Source organism: Labrus mixtus, chromosome 10 (genome assembly GCF_963584025.1).
Source record: "Labrus mixtus chromosome 10, fLabMix1.1, whole genome shotgun sequence".
In the NCBI taxonomy this organism is placed as follows: domain Eukaryota; kingdom Metazoa; phylum Chordata; class Actinopteri; order Labriformes; family Labridae; genus Labrus; species Labrus mixtus.
The window spans coordinates 7,093,216-7,114,317 of NC_083621.1; the positions used below are offsets into that span (position 1 = coordinate 7,093,216).

General features: G+C 42.4%; 2 protein-coding genes across 3 annotated transcripts in view; one reads left to right on the top strand and one right to left on the bottom strand.

Annotated features, from left to right (window-relative positions):
• The first annotated feature begins 4,003 nt into the window (after nucleotides 1-4,003).
• Nucleotides 4,004-10,549, top strand: fgf16 (fibroblast growth factor 16). 2 transcript variants are annotated; one of them, XM_061047805.1, is made up of 3 exons: nucleotides 4,004-5,184; nucleotides 6,901-7,004; nucleotides 8,987-10,549. In XM_061047805.1, the coding sequence occupies exons 1-3, from the start codon at nucleotides 4,881-4,883 to the stop codon at nucleotides 9,227-9,229; spliced, it is 651 nt and encodes a 216-aa protein (XP_060903788.1). In that variant the 5' UTR covers nucleotides 4,004-4,880; the 3' UTR covers nucleotides 9,230-10,549. The 2 variants fall into 2 exon arrangements, with proteins under 2 accessions (XP_060903788.1, XP_060903787.1); XM_061047804.1 differs by having other exon boundaries at nucleotides 4,005-5,184; nucleotides 8,984-10,549.
• A 1,967-nt stretch (nucleotides 10,550-12,516) lies between these two features.
• The window catches only part of atrx (ATRX chromatin remodeler), a 33,113-nt gene continuing 24,527 nt past the window's right edge, over nucleotides 12,517-21,102 (bottom strand). The window contains exons 30-34 of the mRNA XM_061047806.1: nucleotides 17,931-18,080; nucleotides 15,780-15,896; nucleotides 14,895-14,990; nucleotides 14,678-14,806; nucleotides 12,517-14,133 (exon numbers count right to left, since the gene is read on the bottom strand). Coding sequence (XP_060903789.1) covers nucleotides 13,906-14,133; nucleotides 14,678-14,806; nucleotides 14,895-14,990; nucleotides 15,780-15,896; nucleotides 17,931-18,080 — 720 coding nt within the window. The 3' untranslated portion in view covers nucleotides 12,517-13,905. The remainder of the gene's footprint in view (nucleotides 14,134-14,677; nucleotides 14,807-14,894; nucleotides 14,991-15,779; nucleotides 15,897-17,930; nucleotides 18,081-21,102) is intronic.

The following is a 21,102-nucleotide window of genomic DNA, read 5'->3' on the forward strand; positions in this document are numbered from 1 at the left end:
TCTGCTAGGGAATGAAATAACACGGAATCCAGCTCTGCAAATAACTCACAGTGAAGATCATTTTCCACATGGTGCTTGACAAAAGGTAAAATAAGAACAGATGATGTCCTCTCTCCCAACTCCACAGCCTCAGTTCTTCGTTTTTTACACTTTGTTGTGCTGCTTCCCCCGACCAGGAGACGCAGGGGTTTGGCCTGTAGTGGCCTTGTTAACCAGCTGGTTTGAAATACAAGGGCTCATTGCTAATAGCCACTGACATTGAGTCAGCCATTTTTTCATGCCCTCAGTTGGCCGGGGTTAAGAGGGGTTCGAGGAACCTGATCCCAGATCTGATGATTACATGTGAGCCGTCAGGAGCCAGCGGGAGGCCTTTTTTCTAAACTGGGCATTAATCAGAGGAGAGGGAGACTGAAACTGGCTCCACTTTAACCAGTATGACACATGTAGAAGATATTTTGAGCTTTTCTGTTGAGGAATTCAGACAAACACAATGCAACAACACAGAACATACTTAAAGGAAAGATTTTAAAGATTTGTTTATATGTAAAAACGACTATCATATCTGCAGTAAAAATAAGAAGCTACATCCAGCAGCAGCAGCCTAGCAATGCTTAGCATCAAGACTTTAACTAGGGAAAATAGGTTACATACAAGCAAAAAATGTAACTCCTAGCACATCTAGAGTTAACTAATAACACGGACAATTTCATTGAGGTGCAGAGCTAGCTGTTTCCCAATGTTTCCAGTTTGTATGCTAAACTAAGTGGCTGTCTGCTCATAATCCCCAACCTGACATCAAACATGGTATCATTTTTTTATATTACTTGGCAAGAACGCATATTTCCCAAAAATGTTGCAAATTTCTGTTAATTCAACAATAGTCCTGCCAAATACAGACAGCGCCTCCAGCTGGCTCCATAATTGAATCAAACAAATCTCAGTCTGTTAAATATATCAGCTTTATTTGTGCGAGCAGACCTTTGCTTGCCCCTCTAAAGAGGACACATTTGAGGTTTGTCTAATCCAAATAAACAGGTAAGGCTCTTATTAGCCTCCAATTCCTGTTGCAAGTGTAACTTCATTTTCAATTTGGACTCTCCCGCTGTGACTCATGGGAGAGCGACTTCAAAGCGGCAGCCTATGCACTTGAGGTCATTATCTTCATTTCTATATCCTCTGCAGGTTCTCAGCATATGGGAACATTTTAACTCAGGATTTTTTTGTGTGTTATGTGTGTGTGTGTGTGTGTGTGTGTGTGTGTGTGTGTGCATGTGTGTGTGTGTGTGTGTGTGTGTGTGTGTGTGTGTGTGTATGCAGCTATAAATCTGCCGTGTCAACTATAAAATATAGCTGACCAGCAACAGATGTAGCTCTAATAGCTACCAAAAAAATGAAATCAAAATTTACCACCTTTCAATTTTTGTTCTTTCACTTAATAGCCTGTAAGATTGATTTCAGCTTTGTGCACAGTAGATGGACAGTCAGTGAAAGTCTGACCATGCTCGTACAGATAGAAGAAAAGGGGGGGGGGGGGGGGGTTGGGGTGTTTCCCTTTAATTTTCTATTACTCTGTTCTACTTGCTCGATCTCTTTCTATCCTTCTCCTCCTCTGTCTTTTCTTTAATCCCTCTCCTTCTACCCTTTTTGCTGAGACGAATCCTCCTTTCATCATCCTCTGCAGTGAGGGCCCTGCTCTCTGCTCGCACAAAGCCTGACCATCGCTGACTCCTCATCAACCCCTTCGCCCAATTCATCAAGCGGAGGCCCATGGGCATTCATCACCCCCACCACCTTTCATATCCCGCACCAGCTGAAAGCCACTGTCCCTGTTCTGACTTCAATGCCGCCGTGACACACCCCTAAGATTTATTGTAGCATAATTAGTAGCAGTGAAAAAGGCCTGCATGCTTTAGAGGGTCAGTCAAGCCGTACCTCTGAAAGCCAGTCACATCTGCTTCTAAATAAATCGCACAAAGTTGATGAATTAGCCGAAAACAAGAAGCAATGGAAATTCATCAAAGCCAGACAGTGACATCAAAACAATCCTACACACTCTGGGTCATTTTAATGTACTATTTCTCACCATTCATGGACGCTAGACACCGTCATAAATCCCATCTCCCTACAGGGAAGCTGCTGCCGTTCTGCTGCTTGTGATGAGCAGCTCTGAGGTGAGAACTCCCCCTCAGGACGGGGGTTTCCAAAAACATCTCAAAGGAGGTCTAAAATAACATGCCTAATAGTTAAACAGTGTTATTGATGTAATCATGCCCTCCCCCTCGCTCCCGCCCGCCTTGCTGTCACTGATATCTCAAGAACAGTGAACTAATTAAAACACTCCTGCTGTTTGTTTTCATTACAGTCCTCACACAGAAATCTTCACTAAACAGTTGGGTTTTTTCCTTCAAAGCCACACGTTAAGACATGTTGTCCAATTGTGCACAGAGGAGATGCAAAATCTCCATTCAATCATAAATTACACCTATTATTCCTTATTCCCGTTGTGGCTTTCCCTCCGTTCTCTTTCATGTGCATGATAGCACAGATCACCAAGCACCTGAAATACCAAAATGTCTGACATCAGGGGAGAAGGTCTGGCCTCAGCAGCCAGAAGGAGGAGGAGAGGGGAATATGCAAGCGAGTGGAGAGAGTAACTAAGTGCATCTACTCTTATGATGTTGAGGTACTTTTACTTTACTTAAGCAGGCTATTCAAATGGTATTTCATCTTTTCTTCACCGGGACTTGCGGGAAATGTTTACTTCTTGACAGCTGTAGTGATGCTACTTTTTAAATAATGACTACATACAAAATTTGGTTAAATAAAAATTGCATTACAAGTCCAAACAATTCTTTTAAACTAATCTTTATTTACAGATTCTATAGTTATAGGTATAGTATGAGAAGTGCTCTGATTTCCATTTGGAGTACCTTAGTCTTAGTGGTATTGACCAATCACTTATTAGCAGGTGTGTGGAGAGCAAAAGCAGACTGAACGCAATCCACAATAAGTGTACATCCTGGCTCCCTGGGGTAATCTGATGAATGCTTGAAAACAGATTAATGCATGCAAGTGCAGCTAATGAATCGTTTTACACCATTGGAGTCCCATTGATGACGGTCACCATGCTGAAAATGCTGTTTCAACCTACCACTGTCAGAGAGCTGGAGCTGGGCTGGATTTTAAGCCCCTTGACAAACTGTTACATTGCGCCCGCCTGTCAATCAGGTCAGCTACACCTCTTATTGTAATAAAGCTTATCTTTCATAAAATCAGAGTGGATTAAAAAAAAAATAATTCATCCCCAATACAATGAGTGCCAATCGAGAAATAAGCTAATCAGGCCACTTTTTTTTAACCAGGCTGTGAACATGTTAATCACTGTTGTAAAAATGTGCTTTTTTGACTGTGGTGTGTATGTGACTTCTGGTGCTTCTGCAGCCAGCCTCAAGCAGACACTAGACAAACTGCAGGATTTTGCGCTTCCACATCTGTCTTATTTTTCATCACCGGAGGTTGCTGCTTGATTGCAATCAGTTCATTCTTTGCTTAATGAGTCCTTTATACGATAGTTTGAGTGCAGGATTTTTATTTGTAGTAATGCAACACTAATAAGGATCTGAATACTTACTCAACACTCATCCACATTTATTTAACTATCGAATAACTAATAAACTTATTTGTTTCTTTTCATGGTGTGTGCTGCTTTTGCTCTTGTTTCATTACATTATCACAAAGCAGAAGTTTAGTGGAGAAGCAGCAGCTTTATCCATACATTGCAAAAGTCATGGGAAATAAAAGAAAATCCAAAATGAAAATTGCAAATATTTATTTTTATAGCATTATCTAAGTCACTGTTATTAAAGCACTTCTGAAGACTCCAAAAGTTCTTCCAGTCTCTGCACCAGTCAGATCTACACGTCATCAGTATTTGGATTTTCCCTATTCTCCCCTCCTTGGGCAGGAGTACAAGTGGTTAAGCTGCTGTTTGCTAGAGCACATTGCAAACGTTATGCAGAGGGGCGAGGAAGCACCTGCTTCCAACAAGGAGGTGGAGAAAATGCTCTCATGAAAACGCCCAACTCCAGAGGTTGGCACAGACACTTGTGCAGGAGGTTGGATGGCTCTGAGATTATGCACAGACTATTTTGATAATCTTGATTGGAGAAAGATCGCCTGATGCTGTGTATTTATTTTTTATTTTTTATTTTTTTACATTTTGTTTCTAGAAGAAGCTGTGGTGTGACTAAAAAGCAGTCAGAGTAAGTTTTTGAGTTAATTCGTGTTGGAGTTCTTGCAGGTTATGATAGGTGCGCTTTTGGCGTTTGTCAACTGAACAATGATATTTCCATCTGTGTCTGTGTCGCATGTTAATGCACCACTTACTGTTGCCAGAGTCCCCTGCCCCTGGATTGGCGATGTGTTTTTATCACACAGCCTTGGGGCGTTATCAGGAGTGCAGAACCTTTGAGAAGACGCCTCTGGACTTGGATTTTCTTGGATTTGGGAGACAGATCCAGCTTCCTGAGAGAGCATTGACAGAGGCGCGTAGACAGCGGCATCATCGGTTATAAAAGTTGGTTAGAAAGTACACTTTCTGTAAGGAAACTGATGCGCGTAAGAAGGGATGCCAGCCAGGCGTGGCTTGTGCTTGAATATCCAATGTGAGAATGCGTGGGGAGTATGTATATAATAGAGGCTTTCCTTTTGATAATCATAGATATCAAAGTGATCATTGTAGCAAAGGACGATCAATAAAGTGAGAGGACGCTGCTGATTGGGGGAGCACCGAGCGCTGGGTACGCTTTGTGCGTGCATGGACCGGACTTGTCTAACTTTTCTTTTTTTAACTACTTGAGTCACCATAGTCTTCATTTGAAATGCCGTCGCTTAATTTAACAGCTGTGCACACAATGGCAGAAGTCGGGAGTTTTCTGGGGACAATCGACCTGGATTTACAAAGCTTTCCTGCACTCGGAAATATGCCCCTGCCGGAGTCTCCAGTGGGCTTGAATGAGCGTCTGGGGCAGATTGAAGGGAGGCTGCAGCGGGGGTCGCCAACGGATTTCGGGCACCTGAAAGGGATCCTGAGGCGGCGACAGCTCTACTGCAGGACCGGCTTCCAGCTGGAGATATTCCCAAATGGGACTGTGTACGGGACGAGACAGGACCACAGCAGATTTGGTGAGGGTATTTAATATATTAAACTTTTATTTACTGAAAAAGTCTTATTCTTTAATCACATTATGCCAAGTTATAGGCTTTAATATTTTTGACTAGAACGAAATGTATTATTTTGACGACACAATTTCTAAGGTCAAATGAAGGTATTGAAGAATGGCCAATTAAACAACGTGATGACAATTGTTAAGTTGAGGTCAATGTTTTATAGGCTATACATTTGAATAGGCTTATTTACGCACTACACTCTGAAACTTGCTGAAGTTTGTTTATTTAAGTGGCTTTTTCCTGCCACACATCCCCAGTGAATAGTCTCTCGTGCGTCACTCACCTGGCGCGTGGGGAAGAAGAGCAACACACCTTTCTATGGCAATCCCGCTGCGCGTAGGGGGGGGGGGGGGGGGGGGGGGGGGGGGGGGGCAGGTGTCTCTCCTCCACCACAAACAAGCAGCGCGTGCACGTCTCAAGGTCACGCGCGCCTGGGCTAGTTGAACTTTTGGTTTCATCATTTAAAGAGGAGCAAGGTGCGGCTCGCGCGAGAGATAAACAAATGAGGTCAGAAGGCAGATACGCACATGTGTCGCGCCTCAGTTCAATGCAGTCATCTCACAGATAGGCTACCTGTCTCCCTGCGGGGTAACACTTCATTAAAATAGGACCTCTGCACAGGGAGGGTCTAACGTTTTAACTAGAGCCAAAACAAGCCGGTAGGGATGGGTGGTCCGCGTGTTTGTTTCTGGCTTCACTTTCCTTTTAAATTAAACGTCTTTGTCTAAGGGACATGGCTTTGATTAGAGGGATATGAAACACACTCTTCACCCCACAAAAATTAGAGGGATGTTCTGTGTCATCCTCTGGCATCAGATGAGGTCGTGGAGATGGGGACCAGGTGGCTGCACGCTGGCCTCTGCCAGTCAGTACCGCCAGCTGGATCCTCTCTGACTAACCTCCGCAGCACAGCAGACTTTTAATTTCACCGGTTGTTCCCCCTGCCTTTGAAGTACAAGTTCACTTTACTGTAACTTCCTGTGACTCAGCAGCCCACCAAACAACAGCCATGTCTCAGCTTCATAAAAGTCACTTCCCTGTCTGTTTTTGCAGTTGTGAATCCCAAAGTCAGGATGAACACGTTTAAGATACAACAACCGACCTATGATTTAAGATATTGGGCCTATATGTTCTTGAACAAACTTTGGAAAACGAAATAGAAAAGCAAATAAATATTGATCAGGACTTTTCTCGTCGAGTCCATGCATTGGTATTTCTGCAATGAAAACATGTCATTTGATTGCATTAAATGAGCAATTTTTCTTTTGAAAACTGGTAATGATGATTTTTTTTCTAACATTAAAATAATTGTGACATAAAAGGCTCAGTGTGGGCCCAAAAACAGAGAAATAAGAGTGTGAATTGTGCTCTGATGCAAAAATGAAGTCATACTCTATTTTGATTCAAATGTCGCTGTGCGTGTGGAATTAAATATATTTTTTTCTATTATAGAATGAATATGCAGTCTTTCTATAAAAATGGATGTGCAATGCACAATGTAGGAAAGAATATAAATAATTTTTAGAGCTAATTTAGGAGTAAAGCAATATATAGGTTATATTTTGTTAATTCTTCTGTCACATGGAGGCTACTTTCTGTGTTTGTATGTTTTTTCACTTTCCTGACTGGTTTTCGTTGCATTTTGTGTGTTTGTGTATGGTTTGGCTTCAGGCATCCTGGAGTTCATCAGTCTGGCAGTGGGTCTGGTCAGCATCAGAGGGGTGGACGCTGGACTGTACCTCGGCATGAATGAAAAAGGAGAGCTCTTTGGGTCGGTGAGTCAAAAGAAAAAATCAATTAATTCACACACCCGCCCATTCACAAGAAGTCTGACCCCTGATACAAGTGACATGAGAAAAATTGCTCTTTTATTAAACTACACCTAGTACTGAGCTATCTCAAAGAGAAGAGAATACATTTTCAATAGCAATGTCAGAACCAGTTTGTTATCAATGTTCCCATACAGAGCAGATGGGAAAACCACAGCGAGACAAAACAAGTGTGTTTTTCTTTTTTAGAGTCCAACACTCTCGTTCTCACAGTTTCTTCTCTTGCTGTTTTTAATGGTACAGTCAGAAAATAAATTAAAAAAAGAGGACAAATCCAATTTATGATGATGTCTGTGACTAAAAGCAGCAGAAAGACTGAATAGTAATATAGATCCCTACATGTGTTTTTTGAGAATCCAGGAACAGTCAATTTGACAGCTTTAGAGAGCAAACTTAACCTCTTCATTTACGTAGAAATATTTACTTTCTTTCCCAAAGTGCAGAAAGGAACGTTTTCAGTCACTTTGGATGTGTTTTGTGGGTGAATGTGATGTTTATCCAATTTAGGAAACATTTAGTTTTGTTTTTTTTCTTAGATTTTGTCTGTCATGTGGTTTGTTGAGACAAAGGGAGAGGAAGGAAAAGAGATACAAAGAAGGGGAAGTCTGTGAGGGTAACCTGTATCAGGTGTCCCTGGGCTTTACCTGGGGGCCTCTCAGGCTCAGACCCCCCCCCCCCCCCCCCCCCCCCCTCATGGCTCTGAACATTTTCGAACAGAGAGGCTACTTTTTAAACACGGCCATTATGTTGAAAGTGCAGATATTATTACCGCGTGCTATCAGAGTCTGGCATCCTGGAGCTTTGACCCTGAGGGGAGGTGGGCGTTCAGTGGAGGGAGGAGGCTGTGATTTGGGGTGGGGGGGGGGGGGGTTGGTTAATTGCACACCTGACAGAGTCACCTGACTGACAGAGGAAGTATAGACATGTCTGTCTGAGGCTGAGGGGCCAGGGGGCGGAGGTGGAGGGGGAAGAGAGGAGAGGAGGGGAAGGAGACAGGTAGAAGGCTGCTTCCGTCCCACAATCGCAAGACCACAAGCTTTTGATCCGATGAGGTGTGTGTCGGTGTGTGTCGGTGTGTGTGTGTGTGTGTGTGTGTGTGTATTAGGATAGAGCTGGCCCAGTCATGTGCCCTCTGGGCTGTGTTTACAGACAACAGCTTCACCACATAGCCCCAGCCAAGCACAGCCTGACAGCCAATCAACAAAATTGCTGCGGGAATTAAAGAGGAGACTCTTGTAAAAACACTATAGTGTGTGTTATTAAAGGCAAGTACCGACTGATAGCCACGAAGAGAAGTTATGTCCTCTAATCCAAACAAAAAAAAAATGGTGTCCCTAAAGAAATAGGTGATAGTAACACCCTTAAAAATGTTTTACATATTGGGCTCCTGGTCCTTTGTGATGGTCCCCTGGTCCTCTCAGGTTTTGGCACAAAAGCAGCTCTTACCCCAGTGTGTCTCACTGTTCTCACACACTCACTCAGCCAGCACACTCTCACCTGCTGAACCCGCAGCCATCGCTCATGCTGGGCTGTCAGGGAAGGCTTTGGGAGCCTCTGTGTGTGTGTGTGTGTGTGTGTGTGTGTGTGTGTGTGTGTGTGTGTGTGTGCGTGCGTGCGTGCGTGTGTTTGTAGGGAAGTTGACGGTACGCTCCTCTTGCATCACAGGGAGAGAAATATTTCTCCATGCACAATGAGAGGTTAACAGGTTTTCGGAAAGCGTGTTTGGCATGAAAGGGAAACGTTTCCCATGACTTCCCGTCTTTTGTCACAACGAGCAGCTGCCTGAATGAGTTTATACTACTTCATTTCAGCTTTCGATGACAGTAAGAAATGGTTGCATTTACTTTGATTTTGCTATAAATCTGTTTTTCAAACTTTTAGCGGGACTTTTAGGATTCACTAATGGGTTGTTTTATTTCCTACAGAAGAAGCTGACAGCGGAGTGTGTGTTCAGGGAGCAGTTTGAGGAGAACTGGTACAATACCTACGCTTCAACTTTGTACAAGCACACAGACACGGGACGCTTCTACTATGTGGCTTTAAATAAGGACGGCTCGCCCAGGGAGGGCAACAGGACTAAAAAACATCAAAAACTCACCCACTTTTTACCAAGACCAGTGGAGATAGAGAAGATCCCTCAGGAATACAGAGACTTATTCCAGTACAGGTGACCAGCACTAATGCTAGGAGAAGTGGTTCCAACTGGAGAAACAGAGGTAAAAGAAGAGGAGGGAGAGGCTGTTTTGGATATTTTGGACCTTGGACGGAACTGTTTACCCTCAACTCCCCCTGAGATCAGTGTGTTTACACCTAAGCCCACTGCAAAGCACGTTACAGCACTGACATAAACATCGTGCAGGATCCTGGATGCTGCTTCTTTAGTGGACTTGTGACCTCAAAAGAAGAGGGAAAGTAGTCTTATAAAACCACTGAGGACATGGATGAAGGAGGCCTGTGTGTGATCAGGACGATAAATCAGGTGTCAAGTTTTCTCCATAACCACTTTTTATCTGAGGGAAATGCGTAAAAACTGAAGCAACTTGCAACGACAAGTGGAGTCATGGTTCTTGGCTTTTAAGTAGCACTAAGCTGGAGTGGGAGTACAATGAATGATGAGAACACCAAGAAAAGATTTTTAGGAGCTCCAAAAGGTGGAAAGCTCTGCAAATGTCACATTATGCTATTTTCATAGAAAATACACATCCATAATGACGTTAGGTGTAAAAAAAAGAAAAAAAAAAAGATTTTTTTTAAAAAGGGCACATTCCAGGCACGCATTTTTTGAAGTAGAGGGGTCAGAAATGCACAAAATGTATATGTGTCATGCTCGTTAGTGACATAGCCAGGAACTCAAAGAGTGAAGAGGCGTGGCAGAACTGGAGTTTAAACGTTTTTTTCCCAAAACGAAAGATGGAAAAGGGGATGTTTAATCTCTTTAAAGAATGTGTAATAGATGATAGAGCACTTACTGCACATCCCCAGTCCCAGCTCATTCGGACTCCCACGTCATCATCAGAGTCTCATTCATCACATTTGAATAGCGGCGTCTTGTAGGAATTGAATGCAAAACAAGAGCTAAATCTTGGGACACAAGCACTTCTTTGACTGAAGTTGTAAAGAAGAATTGATGGGGTGTGTTTTTTTAAAAGATGGTGACTTGTAATGTTCAGAGTGTCAGGAACATTATTAAAGATGCAAGCAGCTGAGGTGTACATATGGGTGATCCTATTTATGAGATGTACAATATATTTATTTTCTACATATTAAGTATAAATATAAATCTATATATTTATTTATTGCAAAGACTTTATTTTGTAATGAACTTGAAGTTATCTGGGCTGTAGATTCTACTGAAAATATACCAAAAAATTACAACAAAACTACAATGAACATGACAATAAAATTGTCCTGCTTTCTAGAACTCTTTGTGAGAGACTATTTTTGCTTGGATAAACATCTTATGTACCAATTAAAACCAGATAAAGAATCTATGTGAATGTTGCATTTCTTTACTTTGGTCTTTGGTCATGATAGTCCAAAGGTCTTAAACTTTTGTCATAACTTGAAATATCTCAACAACCTGTGGATGGTCTGCCAAGAAGTTTAGTATAGATGTTCTTAGTCTTCAGAGGATTACTTTGAATGACTTCACATTTTATATGGTGCAAATATATCGTTGACTTTTGTGATTAAATTTAGCAATACCACACAAGAGGGAGTAATGTACTGAATGTAAGGACTGCTGACAACATCTGGACCTGGAGTTGGATATTCCTTTCAAACAACAATTAAATGACCGGCATACATAAAGTTAAAAACCACTGCTTATCATTTTTTGCTCCACCAATTCAACTAGTTGTTGCCAAGCAACCCAAACATTCTCTTGCACTCTTTCTACTTCTTTGTATCCACGGTTAACAAAGACTAGCTACTTAGTTTTATTTTCAAAGTATGTTTTAATTGATCATGCAGATAGTTAAATACGAGTCTGTTCTGTGATTCGGGTACAAGCTAGGACAAACTCTGTCTGATGTAATGTTGACTTCAGGTATTCAGAATATCTGCGCATAAGACGAGTGATACACATTGTGAGAAGTCCCAGTGATGTTGTGCTTTACATCAGCACTCACAGAATGTCTCTTGTCAATTCAGAATACTTGGAATGAACTGTTGTATAATTTGGCTTTGCTTAATTAAAAGTCTTTGGAGGCCATTATAATGCTGAATTAATTCAGGTAGAAAGATAAAGCAGACTTTCCCAGAGTTGAGTCCTGATAAATTCCCTTCCCAATTTGCCCTCATACACCCTTAACCAAGGAACTTGCACAGACCCTCTCTGTCAGCCTACATCCACCGTACAAAATCAGATTCCTCGTGCAACTGAATCCCGACTCCTAATTGGCTTTGCACATCAGCATGGATTTAGAGCGGTGACTGGTCGTTCATTGCAGGGGCCTCACAGACTCCACTGTGGGGCAGTCCTTTTCAATGGACAGAAACAGCTGCCTGCTGCACAGAGAACCAGCAGGGACGCAAACCTGGAGTGGTGGTAATCTCAGGGTGAGAGGGGATGGGATCAACATTTCAACATCTGCAATAGTTGTAATGTTTCTCCACTGGCAGATATCTGTAAGCTGTGAGAGCAAGCTCCCCTGGGAGGAGAGAATGGAAAAGTCAAAGACATGCAGGGGAAAACCCTGGCAGACTGAGAAATGAAAACAATACCGGGAGAGGGAAAAAATAGATGAAAGATTGAGGGTAGAAGAGAATGGGACAAAAGGCACTTAGTGCTGTGGATGGGAAATAGAGGCATCTATAAAGATGTATCTGCAGTCTTTTTCCAGCTATACTCTGAATAGAGTAAATTCAACTTTGTTTTGTGATGAGATTTTTTTTTTTTTGAAAAATACCACTCCCTTGTATGATAACGGAACAAAGATACAGTAGATAGATTACTATTTCCAAAAGGCTCAAAATGACACAGAAACACACTTACATTCATGTGATAACTTAGTTTGAGCTTGTAGAAAAAAGCTGTGACAAAAGTCATTTCCCTTTTTCCCCCTTATCTTTATGCTAAACTGGGTTTACCTAATTCTATGTTTGAGCTTATTTAAAGGTGATCTGTATTCTGTATAAATCAGCCATATTTTGGTCCCTGCTCTTAGCCTCTATCCAGGAGGCTTAAGGAACTGACAATGAACAACAACATGCTGGAGCATGAGTCAAGTCCAAGACTCATTTGACATCTCTACCATCATCTTCCCGATACAATTCCACTAAGTGCTTTCTGCCTATTTTATTTACCCTAAAATATAATTATTTGCACAAACCCTAAAAATTCTTCAGGTATGTTCTCTTACTTGTATAATTACTAATTTCTTTCAAACATTTCCCAAAAATTCAGTGAGAACAAAGGATATGCAAGTACCTGATAACCAAATGACTCAAACACAGATTTTTCACTCTTTTGGTCACTTTATTAAATGTCATATTAAATACTTATCAAGATAATAGCAGATCAGATTCATGGCAGATCATGGTGGTGTATTTGTTAACATAAGAACATTCTTAGAGGAGGGCCAAAAAGTGTCTCTACATTTATGAAATACACTTTGTGCAAACACAGGAGCCAACGTGAGACAGCAGGGGTCTCTTCATGAGAACTGTACATAATCCCCATGGATAACAGGTACACCAGAGTTTAGAAGAAAACATGTGCCAAGGTAGAATACAGTTGCTTTAGGGGCGTGCCTGGTGAGACTACAGGGTCCAGAAGGCATTTCTCATGAAGCAAAGGACGCAGATCAGCCAGGTATTACAAGATTAACAGTCCTTACTTTTCTATCAAATCCACCGAGACACACATTTTTTTTTGAAAGAAAAGTAATGTGACAACTTGTGGGCCCTGGGGTGCCCCACTGAACTGTCTGTGCTTGTGAGACCCAGTTGCTCACCCAAGCTTGGGATCAACACAAGTGGAACATAAACAATGAACAGGACGCACAGCGCTATGCTAGACAACACGTGACAATGAGGATGATGTTACAAAAAGGTCATAGGAACCGGCAGGCAGTTTTGAACAACACAAGCATTCCATTACCATGTTCAGCAACAACTAATGTAAACAATTAAAAGCAGAATAGAAAATATTCTCAACAAATCTCAGATCTTTACAGTTTTTTTAAGAAACAAATATAAGGCCATATTTTTTCTTTTTCTTCGGTTTTTGTTGATTTATCAATTTCTTTTAACTCCAAAAGAGAGCAGGACTTTGCAGCACCATCAGCTGTCTGCTTTGCTAGATATTGGTGAAGGAATCTACCAGGGTTTATGATCCTGAAGAGCTTTACATAATAGAGTCCTGTCACCTGCCACTACACTGGTCCCACTCAGGTTCAATTAGTCATTTAAAACAGTATAAAAAACTGAGTTTGAATAATAACGAAATCCTCATTTAAGGGCAAAACAATACAATGCTTTAAAGCACTGGGGATAAAAGTCATCTTTAAATACATGAAAAATGAAGATGTAGAATTTGAATAACATTAAGGCTGTATATACATTTTTTTTCTGTTCTACTGGACTCCTAGTACACAGTCATTTATACATTATATACCAGCGTCTCTCAGTGAACTACACAATAAAGAACTGAGAGTATATCCCCCCAGTGGACAGCAGCCTGGTTTCAAACTTCTCCACCCTCTGCCTGGGTGCACCAGTTTGCTTTGAACTCTGTGAGGCCTCACAGTGCGTTTTGTTACAGAGGACTGGACCTCGCTGGGTTTGAGCCACTGGGAGCCGACTAGCAGAGTGGTGTGGGTGGGCAAGGAAGTGTTCTTCTGACCTACAGGCCCTTGGAGGGCCCAGGATTCTTGCCCATGCCTTGGGGGGGGTTGAGGCCGTGAAGCTGCTGGTAAAGCCCCAGCAGGTCCATCTGGCTGAGCCCGCCGCCTCCTCCCATCATGCCGTTCTGCAGGGCCAACTGGTTTAGGTAACTGGCCTGGTTGGCCATGGCCAGTTGCTGCTCCTGCACCTTCCTGTTGGTGATCAGCTTCTGCACGTACATCATCAGCTGAGCAGACACAAACAGAGAGATGGTTTATTTTTGACTTCGTGAATTATTGAAGGAAATACAAGCAAGTGATTAGTTCACCAAAAAAAAAAAATAATAATTAAAGAAATAATCAAATGGACTGATAAAGAAAGATGATTTAAGAAAAGTTTGCATGCACTGCAAGACCCTAGTTAGTGCAAAACACTATTTTACAACAAACAGACACGGTAATGTGTAGTTTTGAAGGCTCAACTTTCATATCAATAATCAGGTTTTAAACGGAAATATAAAACTGTTGCCTTTCTTTGGGCTAAGAGAATGTTTAACATGTACGTTCTGAATGCATTAGTTCAACAGTCAGCTTGTGATCATTTAATATATTTTATTTGTTAATCTCCTTTTAGCATCATTAATGAAATATTACCAAAGACAGGTAGGTGTTATTTATTTTGTCAATATGTCCAAATCACACACCTTCTACAGTTTAGTTAGAGGTAAATAGTTTCGTTTGCTGGTAAAATGTTGACAGTTGTTGAGGATTTGAACACAGAGCAGTTCTTACCGTCTGCTGCCGGGTGAGGACGTCTCTGTAGACGGCCTCTCTGCGCTTCACCTCAAGCTCAATGCTGGCCTGTCGACCCAGAGCGATAGACTGGACCTGACTCTCTGTGAGAGACGCGTTCTCCTTCCACTGTGGGAAGAGTGTAGAGCTCACATATTGGCATGCTTTTACCATCATCGAAACTGTCACAACTGCACTCTTGTTATTTGACACTCACCACTCTGGCGATGGTATCTTCCATTGACTCTCGGCAAAATGTCTTTAATGCGTTTGTTGCTTCAATGACTTTCTGTCTTCCCTGGTTTATAAGTTCCTGAACACAAAGGAAGAAGATGTTAAACATGATGCATGGTGAGCTGTTTACTTATTCACCCGAAGAAAGTGATTCAAACCTGTGAGCATTCAGGGACAAACTAATGTTAGACAGGGATTAAAGCAAAAAAATATATTTTGACGGAAAATTCTCAATGTAGAAAATTGGTAGCAAATAACCAATTTGAATAGATGTTTTCTGTCTAAGGAATAAAACAGACACGTTTTTCATTTTTGAAAGCTCAAGATCTAGGCTGACAGATATGACCTTGTTTCTTTATAACAAATGTGACCTACGGTACAGTCAACACATTTTACTGTATGCTTCTACACATTAACAGTCACAGAAGGTGTTCTGTAGAAGACTCTAAAGAAGAGAAAGTATGACAAGTAGTTGAATGTAGGGGGGTCTGGGGGGAAAATGTAGCCAATCTAACATTTAAATGAAGCTTTTAGGAGCATTTTGAGATTAGACCATGAGAAATGGGGACCGTGTTTTGGACTAAACATGTTTGACCTTGCTTTCCACCGCCGTTGCATTAACAGTGAAGGCAGAAATAGCTTCTAGGGGAATTGTGTTCATCTCTTCAAGAGAGTTCAGAGACTCGTAGGACCAAGGGTAAGGATTATGGAATCTGTTCTAGCTCCTTTGTCACCAAACTGTATCTGAAAATGGAGACTTTTGTCACAACTAGCGGTGAGGTCTGAGGAATGTGGGGGCTCCATGCCGCGAGGAGGAGAGAGGAAGGGGTGCTAGGCAGGAGAGGGGCATGTGGAGCTCATTACTTACCTCCAGCTGCTGGTTGGTCATGGAGGCCAAAGCGGCCACGTTGTAAGAGAAGTAGCTGGAGTTGCCCATGTCCATCTGGGAGTATTGTGTCTGGTAGTTGTTCCTCATGGACATACCCTGAGAGATGAAAGGCAGCAATGGAGAGAGAGAGAGAGAGAAAGAGAGGGTAAGGGGGGGAGGGAGAGGCATGCATTAGCACACATCAATTAGGCAGGTGTTAAGAGCCACTAAGGGCATGATGGGAAACACTGTGCATCATCAGCGTCGACAGTTCACTTCTCCTTCACACTGAAACTGTTTGAGCCCTTCACTTCATGATCGGTCAGTGATCTGACAGTAAAGCTTTCATCTCTTCACACATAACCAGCATTAAAATATGTGTGTGTGTGTGTGTGTGTGTGTGCATGTGAGACATGTGACCTGAAGTAAACAGTCTTGTCCCAGTAAAGGCCAGCAGGATGCCGATGTTTGTGTGTAATTGAGCCTCTGCTGCAGATGGTTTTCCCGTGCCCTGTAATCTGGCCATCCGGTATTTAGGCATGTGTGAGAGTGAGTGTGTGTGTGTGTGTGTGTGTGTGTGTGTGTTGGGGCCAGTGGGGATTTTTGGAACAGGTCAGAGACAGGTGTGCAAGTCTTAACACACCAAAACAACTTAAACCCAAACCTGCATGTGTCAGTGTGTTCATGTGTGTTGAATATTAACCAGCAGCTCTCTGACTTCAGCTGCATCCTTACATTCTTCACAGAAACACACACACACACAAAATCTAGACTGGAATTCATTTCCAAAACTCAGCGTCTGAAATCTATATTTATGGTATGAGCTGAAGTCTTCCCAGTGAGACTGAGGGCACCTGGGTTCAGTTTGGTTTTGGGCGCCTGATCATGTTCTCGCAGGTTTTCCCATTTCCTGAGTTACAAATCTGATACTCATACACATAGCTTTTCCTGGACACTGCTGGCCAGCCCTTCAGTTGTGAAGACATTAACAGCGACTGGGTTACGTTCCAGTTGTTTCTTCGACAAAGCTCAGAGTATACAACTTGATACTGAAAAGCTTCTCATGGATAAAAGCGGCTACTTGTGCATCTCTGGTGAAAAAACGGATTGCAGTGACGCAAACGCCATTGAAATCCTCACATCCGACCTCAGCACCACCGTTCCCCCTGCGACTGGGAACCCTCTGTTCTCCTGATAAGCAGAGGAGCTCTGAGAGAAAAGCTGCTTAAGGCACACAGAGTGCAGAGGAGGGAGAGTGTGTTGGAAAAATAATCATTAGAGTGAATTTGAATCTTGGATTACACCTGGGGGGGAGGGGTGCTCTTGCTCTCTTATATGTCCCTCCCTCCATACACTTCAACAAATAAAGCCCACTAAATGCCCATTGATTAGTCCTAAAAGAAAGGAAAGGAGTCCCTAGCCATCTGTGGACCTGTTGTTCTTATAGTAAGGAGCACTGACACTGCTTCGACAAACCCTGATGCATTTGATCAAAAGGCTGATGGTGGTTCAAAAGTAAATTGGGGAGTGATTGGTGGTGATAACTTCTTGGTGGTTTCTTGCCCTGAGCATATTCTACAGATTCTCCAACACCAACTCATGCATCTTAAACAAAAGTTGGATGTCTTTAAAGCTTGTCCTTTTCTGTGATATTAATGATTTGAAGAATGATTGACACCGTTGCTATATGACATTGGGGTAAAAACCGGGACAGAGACGTCGGTCTGTAAGGAAAAAATTAAGTTATAACATTTATATATCAGTTCCTCTCTATTGCTGATCCTCTTCAGTAAACATCAGACGTCTGTTGAGAGTGCTGCTAACTATGCTGCCACTTACATCCATGTCACTGATGTCATGTCCCCAATCTCCTCATCTTTGTGTAATGGAAGTTCACATTCACACTTTTTCCTTTCTTTCCTCTTTTTACTGAGAAACTACTTTCCTAACTGGTAGCGCAACAAAAATCTGCATCAGGGACTGAATGTGTACTCTATCGTGTAACTTGCTGTTGTTTCTGTATGTTGGATCAATCCATATTGAGTAAAAAAATAAAATGGTATCTTGTATATTGGCCTTTGGTTTCAGAACTGGTGAAACAGCCAGTGTGTAGCATGCGTGTCTCTGTGCGTGTGTCCTCTCTGCACCCACCTTTTTCTCAGCTTCGTACTCGGCCCAGGCAGCCTTGCGATCCTCCTCGCTGAGGGCTTCCTCCTCCTTGTGATCCAGCAGGGAGTCATGTTCATGGTAACATACGATGTAGTCCTTGTGGTTCTGCAGCATCTCAGCCAAGAAGGGATCCTGCATTAAGAAGATGAAAAACAAGAAAGAGGTTGAGGTGGGTTTACAATGTTTTTTGAGGAGGGGGAGAAGGCGGCTCTGGGGGAGCTGAAGTAGGCCAAACTGAACACCTGAGTAAGAAGGGTACTGTATATTCAGACTAACAGCATAAATAGACATTTTGCATATATACATTGGAAATGGATTGTTTTATCGACCGCCCTCAATTTAAGAATAGATTCACAATTTTCTTGTATGTATGACACAACAGTTAGATGCAAATATGGAGTCAAGGTCAAATTCCTTTTTGAGTTTGAAGATCAGGGTGGTCTAACTTCTTTAGTTAATTTACAGTTTTGCATGAATAATGATATTCTAATAACACAGCTCCAGTACACCTGCATTGTTGCTGCAGCACAGAAATTGATTTTCCGGCAAGACAATAAAATAAAAATAAAGAATCGCAAACAAAAACAAACAAGATACGTTCTTACGCTTTCAGGTTTCCATGACTACGTTGTTATTGAAAACAATACCTGAGGAAAATTAAGAGAGCCGGGCCAGGCTCCGCTCACACAAACATGGTTTAGATTACTCTCCCTTCAGCGCGTTTGCTTTTCTTTGTCTCGACTTCACTTTACATTCAACTTTGCAATCTGGAAACGACATACACAAGTTGCATCATTAACCTCCACATGGGCCAACTCTGGGTGGGGGGTTGTGTGTGTGCGTGTGTGTGTGTGTGTGTGTGTGTGTGTCTGATCTCTTACCCTGCCCTTTTCCGTCTCACTTTGAACTGTGACAATGAGTGTGAAGTTGCAAACAAAATTAATCATAGACGTCACTAGTGTTACAGCAGTCAAAAAAAAAGAGCAAATCAGAAACACCAAACTATGAAATTAAGCAGTGATTGCGGACCTTTGTTGAATAAACAGAAAATAAACACCAGACCAGATGGGGTGAAACTGGATCTTTATAGAAGGGGGGAGAACAGCGCTGCAAGAAAGCTGCACAGAAACCTATTTTTAGGCCTCAGCTCCAGAAAGTGACAGATAAGTTGGCTGAAGCAGGTAAGAGCAGACAGGAGCACAACGCAACACACTCACATACACATCAGCCTCTAATACTTGAGTCCTGGACTTGTTTATGTTCCTCATTGACACCTGCTTATGTTTCCCGGTCATCACACTTAATCAGGACTAAAACAGACCACCAGTGAACAACCAGACATTTTGGAGCAGTGGTACAGTCAGCGATTCAACCGCTGCTCGCTCTCTAATTAGGACATAAAAGCACAAAAGGGCCTGTAGGCCTGACTCGGATAAAAGGCATCCATCCTGGTTTGTTCTGCCTAAAAAAGGTGAGCTCAAGGTCAGGTACAGGCCATGTTAGATGCTGGATTAGTCCCTGATGATGGCCCTGATACAGACAATAAGGACTGCACAGTGGCCACTCAGAGGATAATCCGGAAAGGTTGATAATCACATTTTATTATTAAAAGACAAATATCATTTAGATATCAGTTATCTGCAGTGCAGCGTGAAGAAGAAGGGTGACAGGAATTTGTAACTATAGCCGTTTTCACAAATGCACTCCGGATAATATCTAGACATTTACAGGAGGACTTCTCCGGAGATTCTCCCGAACTAGCCGTTCACATATGCTCCTCACAGCGGGGGACTTTCCCTGTCAGAGGGGAGGGGGGTGCGGGGGATTTCCCGACGCAAGACGTGACGTAAATAAACAACGCGGAAGTAGCGGCCGAAGCAACAGAGTCCGCTACACGGCGTTATAATGAGAATATTTGCTTTTATATAAATGCTGTGTGTAAAAAAATGCGGCTGTTTGTGTTCACACATAGCCTAAAGAACCTCCGGGTGGCGAAATCTCCGGAGTTTTTCAGGAGATTTCTGTATGTGTGAAAAGGGTTTAAGATGCGAAAACAAAATCAGTCTTCCACATTTCAAAACAAGGCTGTTTCTTTATAAATAACTAAAAAGATATTTGCAATATTATGCACAACTTGCATTCCTAAATCAAACAGATTGAGTTGGATTGTTCCAACTACAGCCTGCAGTCAGAAGTCAGAAACCAGAGCTGGCAGCTTCTTATCACCTCATTGCAAAAACACCAAAAAACTTGCTCTAACTGTTGGACTTTGTTATTAAATCTTGCTTAAGCTGTAGTTTAATACTGTTGAACTCTAGAGTTAAAGCCACATGTGGCAAAAAGCTGCTAGCTGATTTGTTAGTTTCCTTAGAGGAGCACTTTAGACTTGGGTAATGGGTCATTGGAGCTGCAGGTCAAATGACAGTACAGACGCTTCCACTGGAACCCAGTGAATTCTGAGAGACCCAAGTAATCCCAACCAGCAGCAGCTCTGGGGTGGTCTGGTCCATCTCGGATCCTGGTTTGCTCAGTGTGTGTCCCTAGCCAGCACTAATGATTGTAGGTAAACTGACCTGGGCTATTGTCATCCATATGGAGCTGCATGTTGGAGCCTATCGCTTTACTGCAGGGGAAGAGAGGCAGCCAGAGAGACGCTGGGTGGGCAGATGCTCACAGAGAAAGAGGTAAATTACCCCACTCAACTCTACTCCAACTGCACAAAAAGTGGGGCGCAGGCTAAAACTTAGGAAGGAGCGTTTGTTTTGTGTGTTCAGATGTAACAGTAGAGGTGGCTGTCCATGTCTGAGGGTAAGACTTTCTTCAGTCTCTTGAGCCGTTTTCAAATATGCTCTCCAAAAATTTTGATGAAAATTTCAGACGGGCTGCCCCCTGAGATCTTTCTGATCTGGTTGTTCACACAGAGTCCAACACTGATGACACTTTTTCTTTAATATCAATGCTACATGTGGTTTGACAAATTCATAATATCAATAAAAGAGCAGGTGAACAGAAAACATAATGAAGAAGTGTCATTACGTGCATAGAGATTGTACCGGTCGAGCGCTACGCAGTCTATGGTCGAGCACTGGTTGCAGTTTATTAACGTCATCACGTACATCACTTGCTCGTGGTGAATTCTCATGAAATTGTCCCG

Excerpts from the sequence above, each read along its gene's own strand:
- fgf16 (XM_061047804.1), top strand. The coding sequence starts at position 4,881 with ATGCCGTCGCTTAATTTAACAGCTGTGCACACAATGGCAGAAGTCGGG. Across the intron at positions 5,185-6,900 it reads ACAGGACCACAGCAGATTTG|GCATCCTGGAGTTCATCAGT; the intron begins GTGAGGGTATTT and ends GTTTGGCTTCAG. Across the intron at positions 7,005-8,983 it reads AAGGAGAGCTCTTTGGGTCG|AAGAAGCTGACAGCGGAGTG; the intron begins GTGAGTCAAAAG and ends TATTTCCTACAG.